The 19,996-nt window shown below is 44.3% G+C and overlaps 1 protein-coding gene across 1 annotated transcript in view; it reads left to right on the forward strand.

Moving 5' to 3' along the window:
• The window catches only part of LOC126158651 (guanylate cyclase 32E-like), a 660,283-nt gene that overhangs the window by 246,089 nt on the left and 394,198 nt on the right, over positions 1-19,996 (forward strand). Inside the window, exons 6-7 of the mRNA XM_049916459.1 lie at positions 15,731-15,815; positions 18,859-19,011. Coding sequence (XP_049772416.1) covers positions 15,731-15,815; positions 18,859-19,011 — 238 coding nt within the window. The remainder of the gene's footprint in view (positions 1-15,730; positions 15,816-18,858; positions 19,012-19,996) is intronic.

Genomic DNA, 19,996 nt, shown 5'->3' on the forward strand with positions numbered 1-19,996 from the left:
AGAGGTCTGATGGAAAATTATAACTAAAATCTCATCAACCAATTATCTACAAACTGAGCTCTAGATCGATTAGCTAAGCGTTGAAGGACTCTACCGTCACCTAGCTAACCATTCAACTGGCATAGGGGAATAAAAATGATGCCACAGTCTCAACTATTCTGCCGCTTAGTACGATACCAATGGTCCATTCACTGAATAATATTATTCCACATGTGATCTGATGACTCCATTCAAATGGAAGTTCGCTGGCTGAAGACGAAGCAGTTTGCGTTGTACTTCGAGATTTCAGGAAATGTAATTATAATATTGTTCAGATATAAACTGGGGACTGCACAAGAATGTCTGTAGATTCACAGGCGAGGCACCTACAACGAAAAATAAGAGCTGTATGTAGCTAATAAGGCAAATGATAGCCAAGCAGCATTAAATATCACTTTCCAATACGTGTGCAACAACGAATATTACCCAAAGCGTATCTGGATATTACATTAACCAAAGACAAATGATACTTCTCAGAAATTGCAGCAACATGCAGATCACGGGTTACATTGATTAGCCATTTTCAGTCTGGGGTATCAAAGGTTAAGGATCCTCTTCCTACAGGGACACTGGATGGTTCAAATGGCTCTGAGCACTATGGGACTCAACTGCTGGGGTCATTAGCCCCCTAGAACTTAGAACTAGTTAAACCTAACTAACCTAAGGACATCACACACATCCATGCCCGAGGCAGGATTCGAACCTGCGACCGTAGCGGTCTTGCGGTTCCAGACTGCAGCGCCAGAACCGCGCGGCCACTTCGGCCGGCGACACTGGATGAACAGCAAGCCTAACCCTGAAACTTGCTGACAGGTTAAAACTGTTTGTGCATTGCCTTCTACTAGCAACACTCTTACTAATCTCAAAGTCAACCTCAAAGTTTCAGTCAGTCAGTATTCCACTCCCACTTTCCGAACTCCTCATAGGTTCGTCGGTATACCTTGCACCAATATCAATAGAAAAAAGGATACGGCTGAGAATGATTTAGTCGCAGCCTGAAATATGTTCCCACATTAGTCCTCCCACTCAAAAGCAGAGCCTCATATGGAGTGATGGGCAAAAAACAACAGTGTCAAATAAATAAATATTCAAATATGCGCAAGTAGATGACATTTCCTGATGTAAGTGAAGACTGAACACGAAATATCGTGAGTAAGAATACACCCTAATACTTTTGTGACGAAATCTTTTTAGACCTAGAAAGCAAACCAAATTGTAGATATGTTCCAGCAATGCTCCGCAGTTGCTAAATATGTAAAGGAATTGGATACATCTGCGAAAAAGAAAACGGAAATGCACATTTTCATAGTGCATTACAGAACTTTCTTTCTCGCCGTCGGCTTTAACAGAAAACCTTTACAATGTTGTTTAAAAAAATATTGCCTATGTCTGTCTGAATGTTTATTAGAATATCGTGTAAATTTTGAAGTAAATCAGTCAAGAACTTTTCAAGATTTTCGTTAACTACATTTCCCCTTTATACACCCATGCTCAGAAAACACAGAACACGTTGAATGACTAGAGATAGGACGTTCATATTCAGAGGATATGTAAACTATTACGTTCTGCAGAAATGATCAAAATTTCAGTCACCTCGGTTCAGCTTGTGTACTGTTACCCAGTAGGCACGGCGTCCGCCATGGGCAGTGATAACTTGTTCCATGGGTGGTTACATCGACGCGTATAAGGCGCGAATGGCGTTCTGTGGTATATCCAGCCATCCGTGGTGCATTCACCTGGTTCCGGAGCTCATCTGTGGTGGTGGGTCGCAGCCCTCCAACCGTCCTTTTACCATATCCCACATATTTTCGATTGGTGACAACTATGGTGATCTGACAGGCCAGGGCAAAAGGTTGACATCCTGTAACGCCAAGAAGGCATGCATTCGTGCAGCAACATGTAGTCGTGCATTGTCTTCCTGAAAAATGGGGTCTCTGGTGTTGTGCAGAAAGGGCATGGCTATGGGTCTCAGGATGTCATTCATGTTGTTAACACTGGTCGCAGCGCTCTAAACACACACCAACTGTGATTTGTGGTTGTACTCAACAGCGCCCCTTACCATAAGGTGCTGAGTTGGCTCTGTACGTCTTGTGCGAATGCACTCACTATGATGCCGTTCCCCTGTCTTCGCCGATCCAAAGTGCTGCCATCGTTTTCAAACAGAATCTGGGCTCATCCAAAAACACTATCTGATGCACTTCGTGTCCCCAGTGACGTCGTGTAATATACCATTGCCGTCTAGCATTCCGCACATTCGTCAAATGCAGGCAAGAAGTGGACAGTGCGCACTAACTCATGCCGTAATAAACCGCGATGAACTGTCACCCCTGATAGCGTATGATGTGTTACACTGTTCCAGTGATGCGCAAGAACTGAGGACGCAGATCTGTCCTGCAATGCCATTCGGATGATGTGTCCATCTTCTCGTGGTGTAGTCTGGGTGGCGCGGTCTGACCCATCTCGACGTGTTCTGCGACCTTCTGTGAACCATTATGCACACACCCGTTGCACTGCCGAAACATCTCGTCCAAAACGAGCAGCAATTCACCACATGGATGCATCACAGTCTTTAATGCCCATAATGTGCCCTCTCTCAGACTCACTGATTTGACGGTACGGTTCATGCATAAGTCCACGAGACATTCAGCACGTCTGCTCAAGTCACCCCGATTCATTACCTTCGGTTTATAACGACTATGAGAGCCGCAAGCACATTTTACCAGTAGATGGTGTTGCGGAGCAATATAAATGTTGACCTTGAATCCGCTGTCCGCTGGCCGACGTAGTTCAAACATTAATTATTTCTGCAGGACATTATATATATACACTCCTGGAAATTGAAATAAGAACACCGTGAATTCATTGTCCCAGGAAGGGGAAACTTTATTGACACATTCCTGGGGTCAGATACATCACATGATCACACTGACAGAACCACAGGCACATAGACACAGGCAACAGAGCATGCACAATGTCGGCACTAGTACAGTGTATATCCACCTTTCGCAGCAATGCAGGCTGCTATTCTCCCATGGAGACGATCGTAGAGATGCTGGATGTAGTCCTGTGGAACGGCTTGCCATGCCATTTCCACCTGGCGCCTCAGTTGGACCAGCGTTCGTGCTGGACGTGCAACCCCGTGAGACGACGCTTCATGCAGTCCCAAACATGCTCAATGGGGGACAGATCCGGAGATCTTGCTGGCCAGGGTAGTTGACTTACACCTTCTAGAGCACGTTGGGTGGCACGGGATACATGCGGACGTGCATTGTCCTGTTGGAACAGCAAGTTCCCTTGCCGGTCTAGGAATGGTAGAACGATGGGTTCGATGACGGTTTGGATGTACCGTGCACTATTCAGTGTCCCCTCGACGATCACCAGTGGTGTACGGCCAGTGTAGGAGATCGCTTCCCACACCATGATGCCGGGTGTTGGCCCTGTGTGCCTCGGTCGTATGCAGTCCTGACTGTGGCGCTCACCTGCACGGCGCCACACATGCATACGACCATCATTGGCACCAAGGCAGAAGCGACTCTCATCGCTGAAGACGACACGTCTCCATTCGTCCCTCCATTCACGCCTGTCGCGACACCACTGGAGGCGGGCTGCACGATGTTGGGGCGTGAGCGGAAGACGGTCTAACGGTGTGCGGGACCGTAGCCCAGCTTCATGGAGACGGTTGCGAATGGTCCTCGCCGATACCCCAGGAGCAACAGTGTCCCTAATTTGCTGGGAAGTGGCGGTGCGGTCCCCTACGGCACTGCGTAGGATCCTACGGTCTTGGTGTGCATCCGTGCGTCGCTGCGGTCCGGTCCCAGGTCGACGGGCACGTGCACCTTCCGCCGACCACTGGCAACAACATCGATGTACTGTGGAGACCTCACGCCCCACGTGTTGAGCAATTCGGCGGTACGTCCACCCGGCCTCCCGCATGCCCACTATACGCCCTCGCTCGAAGTCCGTCAATTGCACATACGGTTCACGTCCACGCTGTCGCGGCATGCTACCAGTGTTAAAGACTGCGATGGAGCTCCGTATGCCACGGCAAACTGGCTGACACTGACGGCGGCGGTGCACAAATGCTGCGCAGCTAGCGCCATTCGACGGCCAACACCGCGGTTCCTGGTGTGTCCGCTGTGCCGTGCGTGTGATCATTGCTTGTACAGCCCTCTCGCAGTGTCCGGAGCAAGTATGGTGGGTCTGACACACCGGTGTCAATGTGTTCTTTTTTCCATATCCAGGAGTGTATATATAAAATCATTATCTTGAAAAGTACTTGACCTACTACGCTCAAACTTTTAAATGATTCTCTAACAAACATTCAGACATATACAGGGTTATTACAAATGATTGAAGCGATTTCACAGCTCTACAATAACTTTATTATTTGAGATATTTTCACAGTGCTTTGCACACACATACAAAAACTCAAAAAGTTTTTTTAGGCATTCACAAATGTTCGATATGTGCCCCTTTAGTGATTCGGCAGACATCAAGCCGATAATCAAGTTCCTCCCACACTCGGCGCAGCATGTCCCCATCAATGAGTTCGAAAGCACCGTTGATTAGAGCTCGCAGTTCTGGCACGTTTCTTGGTAGAGAAGGTTTAAACACTGAATCTTTCACATAACCCCACAGAAAGAAATCGCATGGGGTTAAGTCGGGAGAGTGTGGAGGCCATGACATGAACTGCTGATCATGATCTTCACCACGACCGATCCATCGGTTTTCCAATCTCCTGTTTAAGAAATGCCGAACATCGTGATGGAAGTGCGGTGGAGCACCATCCTGTTGATAGATGAAGTCGGCGCTGTCGGTCTCCAGTTGTGGCATGAGCCAATTTTCCAGCATGTCCAGATACACGTGTCCTGTAACGTTTTTTTCGCAGAAGAAAAAGGGGCCGTAAACTTTAAACCGTGAGATTGCACAAAACACGTTAACTTTTGGTGAATTGCGAATTTGCTGCACGAATGCGTGAGGATTCTCTACCGCCCAGATTCGCACATTGTGTCTGTTCACTTCACCATTAAGAAAAAATGTTGCTTCATCACTGAAAACAAGTTTCGCACTGAACGCATCCTCTTCAATGAGCTGTTGCAACCGCGCCGAGAATTCAAAGCGTTTGACTTTGTCATCGGGTGTCAGGGCTTGTAGCAATTGTAAACGGTAAGGCTTCTGCTTTAGCCTTTTCCGTAAGATTTTCCAAACCGTCGGCTGTGGTACGTTTAGCTCCCTGCTTGCTTTATTCGTCGACTTCCGCGGGCTACGTGTGAAACTTGCCCGCACGCGTTCAACCGTTTCTTCGCTCACTGCAGGCCGACCCGTTGATTTCCCCTTACAGAGGCATCCAGAAGCTTTCAACTGCGCATACCACCGCCGAATGGAGTTAGCAGTTGGTGGATCTTTGTTGAACTTCGTCCTGAAGTGTCGTTGCACTGTTATGACTGACTGATGTGAGTGCATTTCAAGCACGACATACGCTTTCTCGGCTCCTGTCGCCATTTTGTCTCACTGCGCTCTCGAGCGCTCTGGCGGCAGAAACCTGAAGTGCGGCTTCAGCAGAACAAAACTTTATGAGTTTTTCTACGTATCTGTAGTGTGTCGTGACCATATGTCAATGAATGGAGCTACAGTGAATTTATGAAATCGCTTCAATCATGTCTGTCTGAATGTTTGTTGGAGAATCATTTAAAAGTTTGAACGTAATAGGTCAAGTACTTTTCAAGATTTCTGTCTTTATATGGTAGTATAGATACAGATTACAGGTGATGGAAGATATTATATATCAATAAAATGAAATGCATACGGTGATACAAATACGTACATTGCTGTAGCAGCACAAACTTGTTTCAAAGCACCTACTGACACTGTAACTTCACAAATGAAGAACTTCCCATCTTCTTTGCCACACGCTTGGCGTCACATGCTGTGCACTACATTACAGAAGCGTAGGTGGGCTCCTCCTGGCGTAATCCGATTTGCTTCAATACAGCGCCGCACTCACAGCACAAAAGCACAGTAAAAAGCTGGTCTGAAGGATGGTTGTCCTTCGTCGCAAAGTTAAGTCACCTTGAGAAATTACTTCTTTGGTAAACAGCGTTTCCTCTAGACTGCCGTACCTATTGTGGCACATTCAGTAATTTTCTGCTCCGCAAAAATCAACCGCTGCGTTTTTTTCTTCGAAGGTGACTTCCCATCGATAGTTTAAACTCACATGCATAGAAGAGAAAAATGGTGACATAGGCCCAGGACAATGAGAGTTATGTTAAACTGAGCAGTGTCGTGGGTTTGGGTTGTGTTTCTTAAAGCTGCGGACACGTACCATTGCGTCAAGAGTTAGCCCACGAGAAAATGTCGTTTTCACAGATTTAGAAAAAGAGTAGTTTGATTAGTACGACTGAAACATTTGTTTTTAAATTTTATTTGGTAAGTTATAAGTATTTCATGTGTGACCCTTTTGTAAAATGACCAGTATCTTCGTTCTTTAATACGTTATATACTTGCTGTCGTACATAAAAGCGTTAAAAGAAAGAATATGTCACATAATAGACATATGCCTTTAACGTCGGTCCGCCGCAGGATTCTTGAGCCTATTCCAAGTTGAATATACTAAGTTACCTAGAGAGAGAAAAATTCCTGTCCACAAAGATAGAGGTAGAGACAATCGCTCGTTTGAAACACAGGTCGTCGCTCTTCTTACAGCTAATCGTGGATGTAGACCAACTGACAAAGTTCCTGTTCCTATATTTCCAAAAAGAACTCAATACTATACCGCACTATAATCAGAAAAGAAAGGGCCGAGCGTACAGAATATGTTTCAAGATGTGTGACTAGTTCTAAGATGTTTTGACAAATAGTTCACAGTATGTCGTCCTGGAGGGCGAGTGTTTTTTGGAGACAAAGGTAATGAAAAAACTCTTCATGGAAGGTTGGTAGGACCCCTTCTACTCCACGTGCACATAAACGATCTTTCGGACGTCGTACTGTTTACTGATGATACTGTTGTGTATGAGAGTTGAGTGAGTATCGTTGAGTAACCGCAAGGGACCTCAGGATGACTTAAACATCATTTCTGTCTGGTGCCATGAATGGCAACTTGCTTTAAATATGGACAGATTGTAGTTAAATTATAGTTAATATGCGAGGATAGAGGAAACAATTTTTATACATAAAAAACAGCCTGCTCGCAAAACTCGAAAAGTAGTCGTCCGATTGAGCTGAAATTTGGACACAACGTTGCATTCGTGAACGCGCGTGTTTTGGCATTCCCATAATTTCAGTATATGTAATACATAAATAAGTGTGTAATACGTAACAGGGAAAAGTTAGCAAAAATCTCAAATTTTACGTGATATTGTAACGAACATTCAGAGGGACTAAGGCTGTATATACAGGGGAAATATTGTTAGCAAAATTTTCGAAACGTGCTAGAGATATTTACTTAAAATGTTATACGTTACTGTATAAATGTTTGGACACATGTAGGCAGTACACTGATCAGTCAGAACATTATGACCACCTACTTACTGTCTGTATAAACCCGTCCAGGCGATAGGAGTGTCGCCGGCCGGAGTGTCCGTGAGGTACTAGGCGCTACAGTCTGGAGCCGAGCGACCGCTACGGTCGCAGGTTCGAATCCTGCCTCGGGCATGGATGTGTGTGATGTCCTTAGGTTAGTTATGTTTAATTAGTTCTAAGTTCTAGGCGACTGATGACCTCAGAAGTTAAGTCGCATAGTGCTCCGAGCCATTTGAACCACTTTTTGATAGGAGTGTCACCTGTCGAGGAATGACTGTTATTCACGTACGGTGCATTTAGTATCAGTGAGCGTGCTGTCCGTATGCAGAAGGGGAAGGCGTGCGATCTATCTGAGCTTGACCGAGGGCATATGGTGATAGCCCGGAGGCTCGGCACGAGCGTTTTGGACGCTGCACGACTTGTTGGGCGTTCGAGGAGTGCTGTGGTGAGTGTCTTCAACAAGTGGTGAAAGCAAAGTGAAACTACGTCCATATGTCGTGGGATTAGACGGCCATCCCTCATTACAGACGTCGGACGTCGTAGGCTGGACAGACTGGTGAAACAGGACAGAGGGAAAACGGTAGCGGAACTAGCACCAGAATTTAATGCTGAGCAGAGTACAAGTGTGTCTGAACACACAATGCACCACCAATGCTAACGATGGGCCTAAGCAGCCGACAACCCACGCATCTGCCAATATTAACACCACGACATCGGTAACTACGACTGATACGGGCACGTGACTATCGGCGCTGGACGTTGGCGCAGTGGCAAAGCGTTGCATGGTCTGCTGAATCCCGAAATCTTCTTCATCGGGTCGATGGGAGGGCGGGAATCCGTCGTCTTCCAGGGGAACAGTTCTTGACACTTGCACTGCAGGATGGAAAGAAATTGGCGGCGCCTCCGTTATGCTCTGCGGACATTCACGTGGGCATCCATGGGTCGCGAGGAGCTCGTGATGGGCACCACGACAGCCAAGGAGTATCGTACACTGTTGTAGACCACTACACCCCTTCGCGACGATCATGTTACACGACAGAAGTGGCATTTTTCAGCAAGATAATGCGTCATGTCACAATGATGGAGTTGTTCGAGGAGCATAACTGCGAGTTCTAGTTGGTGTGCTGGCGCCCCAGCTCCCAAGATCTGAACCCGATCGAACACATCTGCGACATGATTGAACGTGGCGTCAGAATTCATCGATTTCCTCCCCGAAATTAATGGGAATTAGGTGACTTGTGTATGCAGATGTGGTGCCAACTCCCTCCAGCCACCTACAAAGGCCTCATTACTTCCATGCTGCGACGCATCGCCGCTGTTATCCATGCCAAAGGTGGCCATAATGTTCTGGTTGATCGGTGTATATTTGTAATATATAAAAATATAACAGGGAACTTGAGCACATAGAAAAGTTGTATTTATGGCTAATCGGGACAACAAAGAGATGGTAAGGAGGAGATGGACAGAGAAAGGAAGGCGGGAAGGGGGGGGGGGGGAAGGAGATTAGGACGTATATCCAGTTTCCAAGTGCATTTAGCAATTTTCCGTTTAACCAGATGGAGCCACAGGAACGCATGGCCGGGCATAGCTAGTGTTCAGATATAACATTAATGGTTCGTTGTATGACACGGCCAAGTCTAGTAAACATGTAGGCGTACCATTGCGAAACGACATGAAATGGGACGAGAACGTAAGATCAGTTGTAGAGAAAGCCATCAGCGAACCACAGTCTATTCGAAGACTTCTGAAAAGTGTAATGCATCTGTAAAAGAGATCGCGAATAGAATTATTTTGCGACCAATTCTTGAGTACCACATAGAATATGAGGTCCGCACGATGTCGAATTAAAAGAAGGCGGCGAAGCAACTCAGAGGCGTGCTGCTGGATTTTTTACCTGCCGGTTAGATAAGTACGAGAGCGCTGGTGAAATTCTCTGTGATCTTAGGTTAATGAAATATGCTCTTTTATAAAATGGTATTGAGGAACTTCATAAGACAAATAATTGCGACAGACTGGTAAGCGAAGCTACTGCCTCCAACTTTCTTCTCGCATAAGTAACTAAGGGCAAAATACAAGAGATTAGAGCTCATACAAACGTTTCTCCGGAATTCGTTTTGGGAGGGGAATAGGTACCAATGGTACAAAGCACCCGCCAACATGTACTGCCCACCGCGAAACTGAATGCCGCCTGCTGGCATTGCGGGCACGTGACTCGCGAAGGACAGTACAGTAGTACAGCAGAGACGAATGGGGAATCACTCTAACGACGACATTGTCCACAAATGGGGAAATCCACTGATATAAACGACTTTGACACAGGGCAGATAGTTGGAGCCCGGCACCTGGGAACGAACATCTTGTATAAGCGAAGCTGGCCGGCCGTCCGCGTCCTGCTGTCGTGAACATCTTAGTAAAGTGGTTGAAGGACGATGAAACCACGGTTAGGCGGCAAGTTGTTGACATCCATGTCCCATCACCTAACGTGGAACTCAGAGGCTTGCCCGCTCTGTAAAGCAGGATAGATGGTTATTTGTGGCAGGTACGACGACAGAGAACATCGTACAAGTGTTTCAGAGACCGGTTCAGTACACATTGTTGAACTTACGGCTTCGCAACAGGTGACCCTCAACGAGCTCTCATGTTGACCCAGATACGTCAATTAAAAGTGATGTGTGCACGGGACAATCGTGGCTGGACCGTGAACCGGTGCAAATGTGCCATCTGGTCGAAAGAAACACGTTTACACCAGTCGATGATCGTGTCCGTATATGCCACCATACAGGCAAACGGCTGCTAGAAACATACATCACGGCGCGGGTACAGGCCGACAAGAGCAGTCTTACACTGTGGGGAACATTCACCTGGGCTTTCGTAGGACCTACGATAGGAATCAAAGGCACCATTACAGCTGTGAACACTATTGCGGGCCACATTCATCAGTTCATCCTTGATACCTTCCCGATGTTGGCGGCACCTTTCAGCAGAAGAAATGTCTGTCACAAGACCCGAATCACATACTACAGTGGTTTGAGGAGGATGACAGCGAACTCACGTTGATGTCTTAGTCACCAGATTCGCCAGGTCGGAGCCCACTTGAATACGTCTGGGATGCTGTCAGGAGCCAGCTCCGCACCAACAAGCCACCAGCCCATATTTTGCCGGAATGTTATCACCTCATGACCTCTCCATAGATATCTGGTGTTACATGCCTCCGGAGACATATGAAGGTCTAGCCACGGCTAATGCATTGCTTTCCAAAAAAGATGAACCTTTCCATCAGTCTTCTGACTGGTTTGATGCGTACCGCCATGAATTCCTCTCCTGCGCCAATCTTTTCATCTCAGAGTAGCACTTGCAACCTACATCCTCAATTATCTGCTGGATATATTCCAATTTCTATCTTCCTCTACAGTTTTTACCCTCTACAGCTTCCTCTAGTAACATGGAAATTATTCTGTGATGTTTTTAACACATATCCTATCGTACTGTTTATTTTCTTGTCAATGTCTTCCATATCTTCCTTTCCTCGACGATTCTGCCGAGAATCTTCTCATTCCTAACCTTATGAGTCCACCTAACTTTCCACATCCATCTGTAGCACCACATCTCAAATGCTTCGATGCTCTTTTGTTCCGGTTTTCCCATAGTCCATTTTTCACTGTACCCCAAACGTACATTCTCAAAAATTTCTTCCTAAAATTAAGGTCTCTGTTTCACACTTGTAGACTTCTCTAGGCCACGGATGCCCTTTCTGTTAGTGCTGGTCTGTTTTTTATGTGCTCCTTGCTCCGTCCATAAGGGTTATTGTGCTACCTAGGTAGCAGAATTCCTTAACTTCGACAACTGCGTGATCCCCAATTCTTATGTTAAGTTTGACGCTGTTCTCATTTCTGCTACTTCTCAGTACTTTCGTTTTTCTTCGATTTACTCTCAATCCATGTTCTGTACTTATTAAACTATTCATTCCATTCAATACATCCCGTAATTCTTCTCCACTTTCACTAAGAACAGTAATGTCATCACTGATTCTTAACATTGGTATCCCTTCACCTTGAATTTAATACCACTCTTGAACCTTTCCGTCATTGCTTCTTCGGTGTAAAGATTGCACAGTAGGGACGAAAGAATACATCCCTGTCTTACACCCTTTTTAATCTGGGCACTTAGTTCTTGGTCTTCCACTCTTATTTTTCCCTCCTGGTTCTTGTACAGATTGTATATTACCCCTCATTCCCTATAGCTAACCTCTATTTTTCTAAAAATTTCGAACATTTTGCGCTGTTTTACATTGTCTAACGCTTTTTCCAGGTCGACAAAACCTACGAACGTGTCTCGATTTTTCTTCATCCTTTCTTCCAGTATCAACTGCCTCACTACTGCTGGTGGACTAACACCCTATTAATCAGGTGGTCGTATGGTTTTGGGTCATCAGTGAATACACTTCGTGTAAAGATAGGTTGTAGCATTGCTCGTTTTAGATGAGAAACGTGGATAATGAGGGAGACAGAAATGAAACAGGTAGGGGCCATTGAAAGGTGGTATTGCAGGAGACTGCTGAAGAACCGGTGGATTGCGCGAGAAATTACGCTACTGGCCATTAAAATTGTAACACTATCACTATGCGACGAACGTCGAACTGGCATTACAAGTTGGGATATGCAAATGATTATCATTTCCGCGCAACCACAGAAAGTAGGTACGAGTAATGCCATATATATAATGTCCGCGAGGAAAAATTACACAACGGATATCTCATTCAGAAATCTCATTTTGGTTATTTCTGAGACTGCATTATGCCTCGCGTAAGAAAGAGAAACATCTACTAAAATGCGTCGGAAATCTATATCGGCAGGACCATGACTAGTCGAGATTGCAGTTTATCATTGCGCGGTGTAGCTGCTCACGTTGGTTGGGATCCAACTACAGTCACGCAAATGTGGAATCGGTAGTTTCTGGAGGCCCATACTCAACACTGTGAAGGACCTCAGCGGCCCTATGCGACTGGTGTCTGGGACGACCCACGTATTGTCGGCCATATATGGTCTACTGGAAACCTGAAGACGAGTATACACTATGTGATCAAAAGTATCCGGACATATGGCTGGAAATGATTTACAAGTTCGTGGCGCCCTCCATCGGTAACGCTGGAATTCAATATGGTGTTGGCCCACCCTTAGCCTTGATGACAGCTTCCACTCTCGCAGGCATACGTTCAACCAGGTGCTGGAAGGTTTCTTGGAGAATGACAGCGCTGAGGAGAGGAATTGACGTCGGTCAGTGAGGCCTGGCACGTAGTCGGCATTCCAAAACATCCCAAAGGTGTTCTATAGGATTCAGGTCAGAATTCTGTGTAGGCCAGTTCAGTGTTATTGTCGTGTAACCACTCTGCCACAGACCGTGCATTATGAACAGGTGCTCAGTCGTGTTGAAAGATGCAATCGCCATCCCCGAATTGCTCTTCAACAATGGGAAGCAAGAAGGTGCTTAAAATATCAATGTAGGCCTGTGCTGTGATAGAGCCACGCAAAACAACAGTGTGTGCAAGCCTCCTCCATGAAAAACACGACCACACCATAACACCACCGCCTCCGAATTTTGCTGTTGGTATTACACAAGCTGGAAGATGACGTTCACCGGGCATTCACCATACCCACACCTGCCATCGGATCACCACATTGTGATCGTGATTCGTCAATCCACTCAATGTTTTTCCACTGTTCAGTCATCCTATGTTTACGCTCCTTACACCAAGCGAGGCGTCGTTTGGCATTTACTGGCGTGATGTGTGGCTTATGAGCAGCCGCTCGACCATGAAATCCAAGTTTTCTCACCTCCCGTCTAACTGTCAAGTACTTGCAGTGGACCCTGATGCAATTTGGAATTCCTGTGTGATGGTCTGGGTAGATGTCTGCCTCTTACACATTACGACCCTCTTCAACTGTCGGCGGTCTCTGTCAGTCAACAGACGAGGTCGGCCTGTACGCTTTTGTGCGTACGTGTCCCTTCAGCTTCAAATTTGTTCTGGCTCACATACATCTATGTGACCGGGTTAGAATAGTCAGCATGTTGCACCAGTTGCACACATCCTCTCATACGTCGTCAATTGTTTGTGCTAAGATCTCGTGATGCGTCTTCTGTCGCCCACGTTACTCATAAATTATTCCTAGCAATTACCAAACACGTTTTGTAGGTACACAGTGTGCATGGTCAGCAAGGATAGCAAGGATTTAGGATGTTTGCTTTGGCTATCAGACTAAAGCGAGACGTTGTAATCCTGTCTCAAGACATTCCCAATTGGTGTTTCCTCTGCCCCTCTTTTCCAATTCACTTAGATTTGACTAAAAAAAAGTTAATAATGTCTCACTCTGTCCACCTGACTGTGGTATGAAACACTAAAAAAGGGACCAACAGGTATCATATCACTACTTTCCACGCGTGAGAAATTAGCTGAACAACAATAACTGATTAACGTTCATTTTAAATAACCAAAATTGAGGGGGAATTGAGGAGGTACCAAATATAGATGATCATTTAATGAAACATCTCGTCATTCCTTACGGAAAACCGAATTTATGATGGTATGCGTAACAATCAGAAATTACCGTTGTAAATAAAATTTTCTCAAATCACAATGAATATATAATAATTTTATTTAAATAAATCTTTGGTGTATCCAACACAATGTGAGGGCATCAATAGGAACAGTTCAAAGAGGAGATTAAGTCTTTTAGATACGGTAAGAAATATTTATTCCTTGTATGGGTTATATTTGGCCACGCACAGGACAGCCGTTTTAGAAATGTATGTTTGACAATCCAGGACCTAAGTGCTCAAAGCAGTCAGAAAAAGGCACGTCCAAGTTACCTGGGTGTTGGTGCCAGAGAGTGCTTGTGGCTTGGGGCGGCGCTCCTCAGTGGAGGCCTGCAGTTAACACTCGTCATGTACTCTAACGGCTATAACCATAGGGAGCAGATTCGTTATCAACAGTTCAATGGAACAAACAGCGCCTACTGAAGCGACGATGCTACTTCTTACACGTATCGCAATGAAGCCTAGTTGCAAAATACAAGAGATGATTTTTAGAAACAAATTAAGGATGATAATTACATTGGCTGGGCGACATATACAGTTTTACGGCACTTGCTATTGTGTAAAATACACAGCGCGTGTCTAAGCATAATTCCATATTGCGTATTACAGTACTTCAGTGGTCTGTAAGACCTTCCAATGTTGTGACTATAAATCAGGTGTCGCTTGCTACTGGTTGAATGCCCTTACTATCTATTGTGTTCCAAACAATGAACAGCTTAATGTTGAAAATCATAACAAATTGTACCAATTTTGCAAATGTTATGTTAGTATTCTTGCAGGTGTATTTAATTTCATTTTTGTTTCTCTATAAGATCATTGCAACCAGTCCCACCACTCTTAAAGCTGTTCTCACAAGTTCTGAAGATACACAATTGTGTGATAAATGCTTTCAGGTTCTGAAGGTCATGATTATATATGCTTTCAACGAGAGTTTCCCTTATGTCCTCAATCCTAGGAGTACTGTGCCACCATTTTGAAGGATAGAATGTCGCCGCTAACAGAACGTGTGAAATCAGAATAATTTTGGTTTTACTGCAATTAATTAGCCTAACAGCAGTGAATCAGTTACTGATTTTGTACAAGGCACTTTTTTATGATCATTTACTATTCTGAGTCTTTAGTAATTACTCTTCTGTTATGAAAAATAACAAAACTTTGGAGCTCTTTACTACCTTCTGTGGTAACGCCATCATTTAAAGAAGTGGTTGCAGTATTGAATCCTGAGAAACGCTGCAAATTCTAATGCCTCAGTCACATGTAAGCTTCTTTACTATTATATGGTAGTTTAAATCTACTTATAAATTGTCGGTGTAGCATTTTCTGCGGTAATTATATTAATATTCATTTATAAACTAGTAAACTAAATGCCTCTTCCCGATGTTACAGCAAAAAAGATATTTAGTGTATGAACTAATATTTAAATCGGCTCCCTACTGTCAGACACACAAATAACATTTTCATTGCTTCTTGTGGGTACAGCTGCGTCACGTTATATGAACAGTTTATAGTATTGCCCATTAAATCTGTTAATACAGTCTTGTAATGAATATTATTGACTTTCGTTCATTAATTTGTGTTTCAGGGAGGTTTGTGAACAGATCAGAAACTTCTCAACAAAGCCACCCTTCTGTGTACCATACCACCACTCGGTGTTCAGAAGTATATCGGTGAGTACTTTGAAAATCATTTACAAATGCAGAAACAAAAATGCACCAACAGCAACAGTAGCGTATCTCCTAGACCTCAAAATTATTAATTTATCAGAGAATAGATTTCATGTAAATCAGTGACATAGACGAGTTGAAAGATTCTTACCACCAGAAAGTGTGAGTGATCGTTCTCTCATGCGGATCATATGCATCGAATATTCCAACAATAGGACATTTCAAAAATAGTTTAATAACCATGTAAGAAACCAACAAGAACTGATAGCATGATACAACGACAAATAGCGAATACGTGAAGAAAATGGTTATTAATTTGGAAAACCTAATTTTAGGCATAAGAAAATAAAAGATTTGGATGCAACAGATTCTCTAAAGATACGTCTAAGTTGTGAACACATTGCGCGGCAATTGTTAGGAACGAAATTCAAAGCATAATAGTGCAAATATATCAATATCGGTTACTCAACCAACAAGTAACGAATTAAGTGATATTTAGGACATCGCTTGCCACAGAGTTTCCGAAAAAGCCAATGCGAAGGCATTAAGTAATCTGAGTGGCAAATAGTTACTGCTGAAGAAGAAACGAAGTTGTAGCCACACAGAAAATAACGGTGAAGCCGTGACGTTACGTACACAGAGCGTCCTGTACATGTGTAGCTTTGCATGACCGGGGTCGGTTTCAGGAAAATTCTCCTGGCTGGTATACACAATCATCCTGATGACTGCAGCAAACAGTACATTCGAAACGTTGAAATATTTAACACCATGACGCGTCAAAACTTGCGCAAGAATGTTACTGATAGCTGCACATCGTTTTCATTCACTGCAGTGAACTACAAATGTGTTTTACAATAATGTGAAAAATGCATCATCTCACTTCAATAATGTTACAGTACACTTTTCTGGCTCTAGTATTCATGGTGTTGTGCTTATTACAAAGATTGGTAGATTCTTGCTAATTATTAGTTCTTAATATACTTTCTTAACTCATCAATAGATAATTCAAAGTAAATTAATTAGAAGAATAGAAAACACAGATATTATCTTATTGTCCGTCAATTCTCTCCTTAGAATACTTGTATATTAATGTTTTGTCTCTGGGAAACCAGTGAATGCCTAGGTCATACTGATTGACTGCCAGCTGTCTTCCACTTTTCCCACAAAGGCTCACGAGATCACTATGTTGCTAAACGTAACACTTACGTGGTTTTTTTCTGGATACTTATAACTTGTCGCCATATGGTTGATGAAACACGAATGTGTCTGGAAGCAGCTACGTAGACAGGTTGCAAGTCGTGCTGAACCGAATAGACTGACCCAGTATGGTTATCGAGATTTAGATTTTTCAGTGGTTACTTTACATCTCATAAGGGAAAGCCATGATGAGTCATTTGAAAACGGCGCAGCCCATTTCCTTTCCTATCCTCGTTCCATCCCAGTATACGCTCCATCTCTAAGGACCTTGTCGTCGACAGGATGTTAAACCCTGATCTTCCCTTCTTCCAGCCTCTCTCCCTTCTTTTTCTAACAGACTTGCTAGAAGCCTAGTAATCCTTGTCAGTAAATGCATTTTTTCAACACAGTGGCACATATAACCGACTGTGTGCCCTGTACAGGTACACTGTCTAGCAAAAAAAAGTGAAGCACCCGGATGGTGAGAAGGAAACGAAATGATACTTCACCGGTTGAGAGGTACATGTTGCAATTTCAGTGATTAAAGTACTGAGTCAGATTTATAGCAAAATTCGTAGTATGTGCCCACTGATCATTATGACATTGCAGCCTCTCTGGTCTGGATGTATACACTGATTCGATTGGGAAGGGCGTCATAAAGCCATTGTACCCTCTCCTGGCGTAAGCTGGACCCTAATGATTCTAAATGGTGCTTCATATCCTGAATACTTGCACTGTCCAAGTTAGTCCACGTATCTATCGGGGAAAGGCGTGGGGAATTTGCTGATCATGAGAGAACCTCAACATCACACCAACAGTTCATAAAGACAAATGCCATGTGTGGACAAGCATTGTCCTGATGAAAGATGGCACCACGATGCCGTCGCATGAACAGGAACACATGAGGGCCCAGGATGTCCGTGATGTACCGCTGTGCCAAAATAGTTCCCTCACTCACTATCGGCCGTGACCTAATGTTATACTAGATGGCTTCCCCCACCATGACGCCAGGTGTACCATCGCTGTGCCTCTCCAAAACACTGGAACAAAGGGACCTCTCCCCAGATCGCCTCCATACTAGCTAGCGATGTTCATCTAGGACAGAATCGCGGATCATCGATGAACACAATCAGCGACATTCACCAGCAGTCTGCGCTTCTCAGTAACGGCACCTCCAAACGCAGCTGTTTGTATTGTGCTGTTAAATGCAGCCTACACGTGGAACTGTGATTCCCTCGTCTGCCTGCTGCCATTCTCCGATGACACAGAGTGTTGGAGTGAGTCCATTACTTGTTCTCGGACGGCAAGCGCAACAGTGAAGGGGTTACGATTTGCTTGGTTCACAATATGGCGAACCCCCCGTGTGGTGACCAAGTGTGGTCGACAGGAACCTTGTAGACGAGTATGCCTGTTTTCACTTTCACATGTGCAGTCCAACATAGGGCTACTGTCGCATTTGAATGCCCCACAAATCTGGAGATTGGACGATTCGACCAGCCCACCATATGGAGACCCACAATAAGGCCGCTTTCAAACTCTGTCAGATGCTGATAACGCTGTCTCATAGCAGTACCCGGCATCTCTGTGTCTTACACAGTAATCACTCGACATCTGATACTATTGACGTCCTTTATATACCCTACCAGACTTCATAACAAAACCAATGCACTCTGGTCGCCGTTCTACCTGTCACAGAGAATTGCAACTCTAATCATTCACATACAAGCCAATAGTGTGTACGTGCACGAAGTTAGACTGACATCCGATCATGTCTTCCTGGGTGCTTCACTTTCTTTAAAGGGCAGTGTGCTTTAGATCTACATCCCTTTGTTGAAATTAAACCAATGTAGTCAGTATTTTTAATTCACAGGTACCAATCGAAGCAGCGCATCTTTATGATGCTGTTATGATATACGCAAGAGCACTGACAGAAGTTTTTGCTGACGGTGAAAACCCAACGAACGGGACAGCCGTAATTGAAAGAATAAGGGACAGATCATATCACTCTGTCAAAGGACATGATGTGAGTTTATCAAAATATATAACTATTTAAGTCGTGAATCAGTGCACCATTAAGCCCTATTTAAGAAATAATTTTGACGAGCATGAAAACTAATCAAACAAGTGAACATCAAATTCTATTTCCTCTGTACTTGAACTTATAGTTTTTCTCTGTATTTACTTTTACAGTGTTGAGTGATAGATCCAACCTAAGCAAAAAAATTGTTTACATCATAACTGATGTGTCATTATCAGCTATTTTTTGCCACATACTCTGAATTTTTTACGTTTGTTGGTTTCGTTATTCGGTTGCTGACTCTTATGTACGGAGTGCTCTAAAGCTCTAAGATTCCCGTTACAAACTTGCAGGACTTTAGAGGCGACTGTGTACATAATGTTCTGAATAGGAACCCATGTCTGAAAAGTACCGTTTCCGTGTCACAACCATTTGAATACATGCTGGCACCAAGATCACTTTTACAATTAATTTATTAGGCATGACCCAGTACATCACTTGTCTTACAATTCCACTCATTAATAACCAAAGAAACAAAAAGGAAACTTAATTTTCACAAACACTGTTGTTTACAGTTAAACTGCTCTCCTTGGAGCACCATAGTGACTCCTACTGACGTGCCCCCTTCTCGAAGCCGTTGCCAAATTGGGGCGAAAAGGATATGCGAAAGAGTCGGACGTTATGGATAACTATCTTGATAAAGGCGACGAGCAGCTCTTCCATTACCATGAGCTTCCCTGTGCCGAAGAATCACGTCGGTGTATTCTGTGATGATGTTTGGTTTGTGGGGCGCTCAACAGCGTGGTTATCAGCGCCCGTACAATTACCCAATCTTTGCTCAGTCCAATTTCGCCACTTTCCTGGATGATGATGAAATGATGGGGACAACACAAACACCCAGTCATCTCGAGGCAGGTGAAAATCCCTGACCCCGCCGGGAATCGAACCCGGGACCCCGTGCTCGGGAAGCGAGAACGCTACCGCGAGACCA

Source organism: Schistocerca cancellata, chromosome 2, assembly GCF_023864275.1.
Source record: "Schistocerca cancellata isolate TAMUIC-IGC-003103 chromosome 2, iqSchCanc2.1, whole genome shotgun sequence".
In the NCBI taxonomy this organism is placed as follows: domain Eukaryota; kingdom Metazoa; phylum Arthropoda; class Insecta; order Orthoptera; family Acrididae; genus Schistocerca; species Schistocerca cancellata.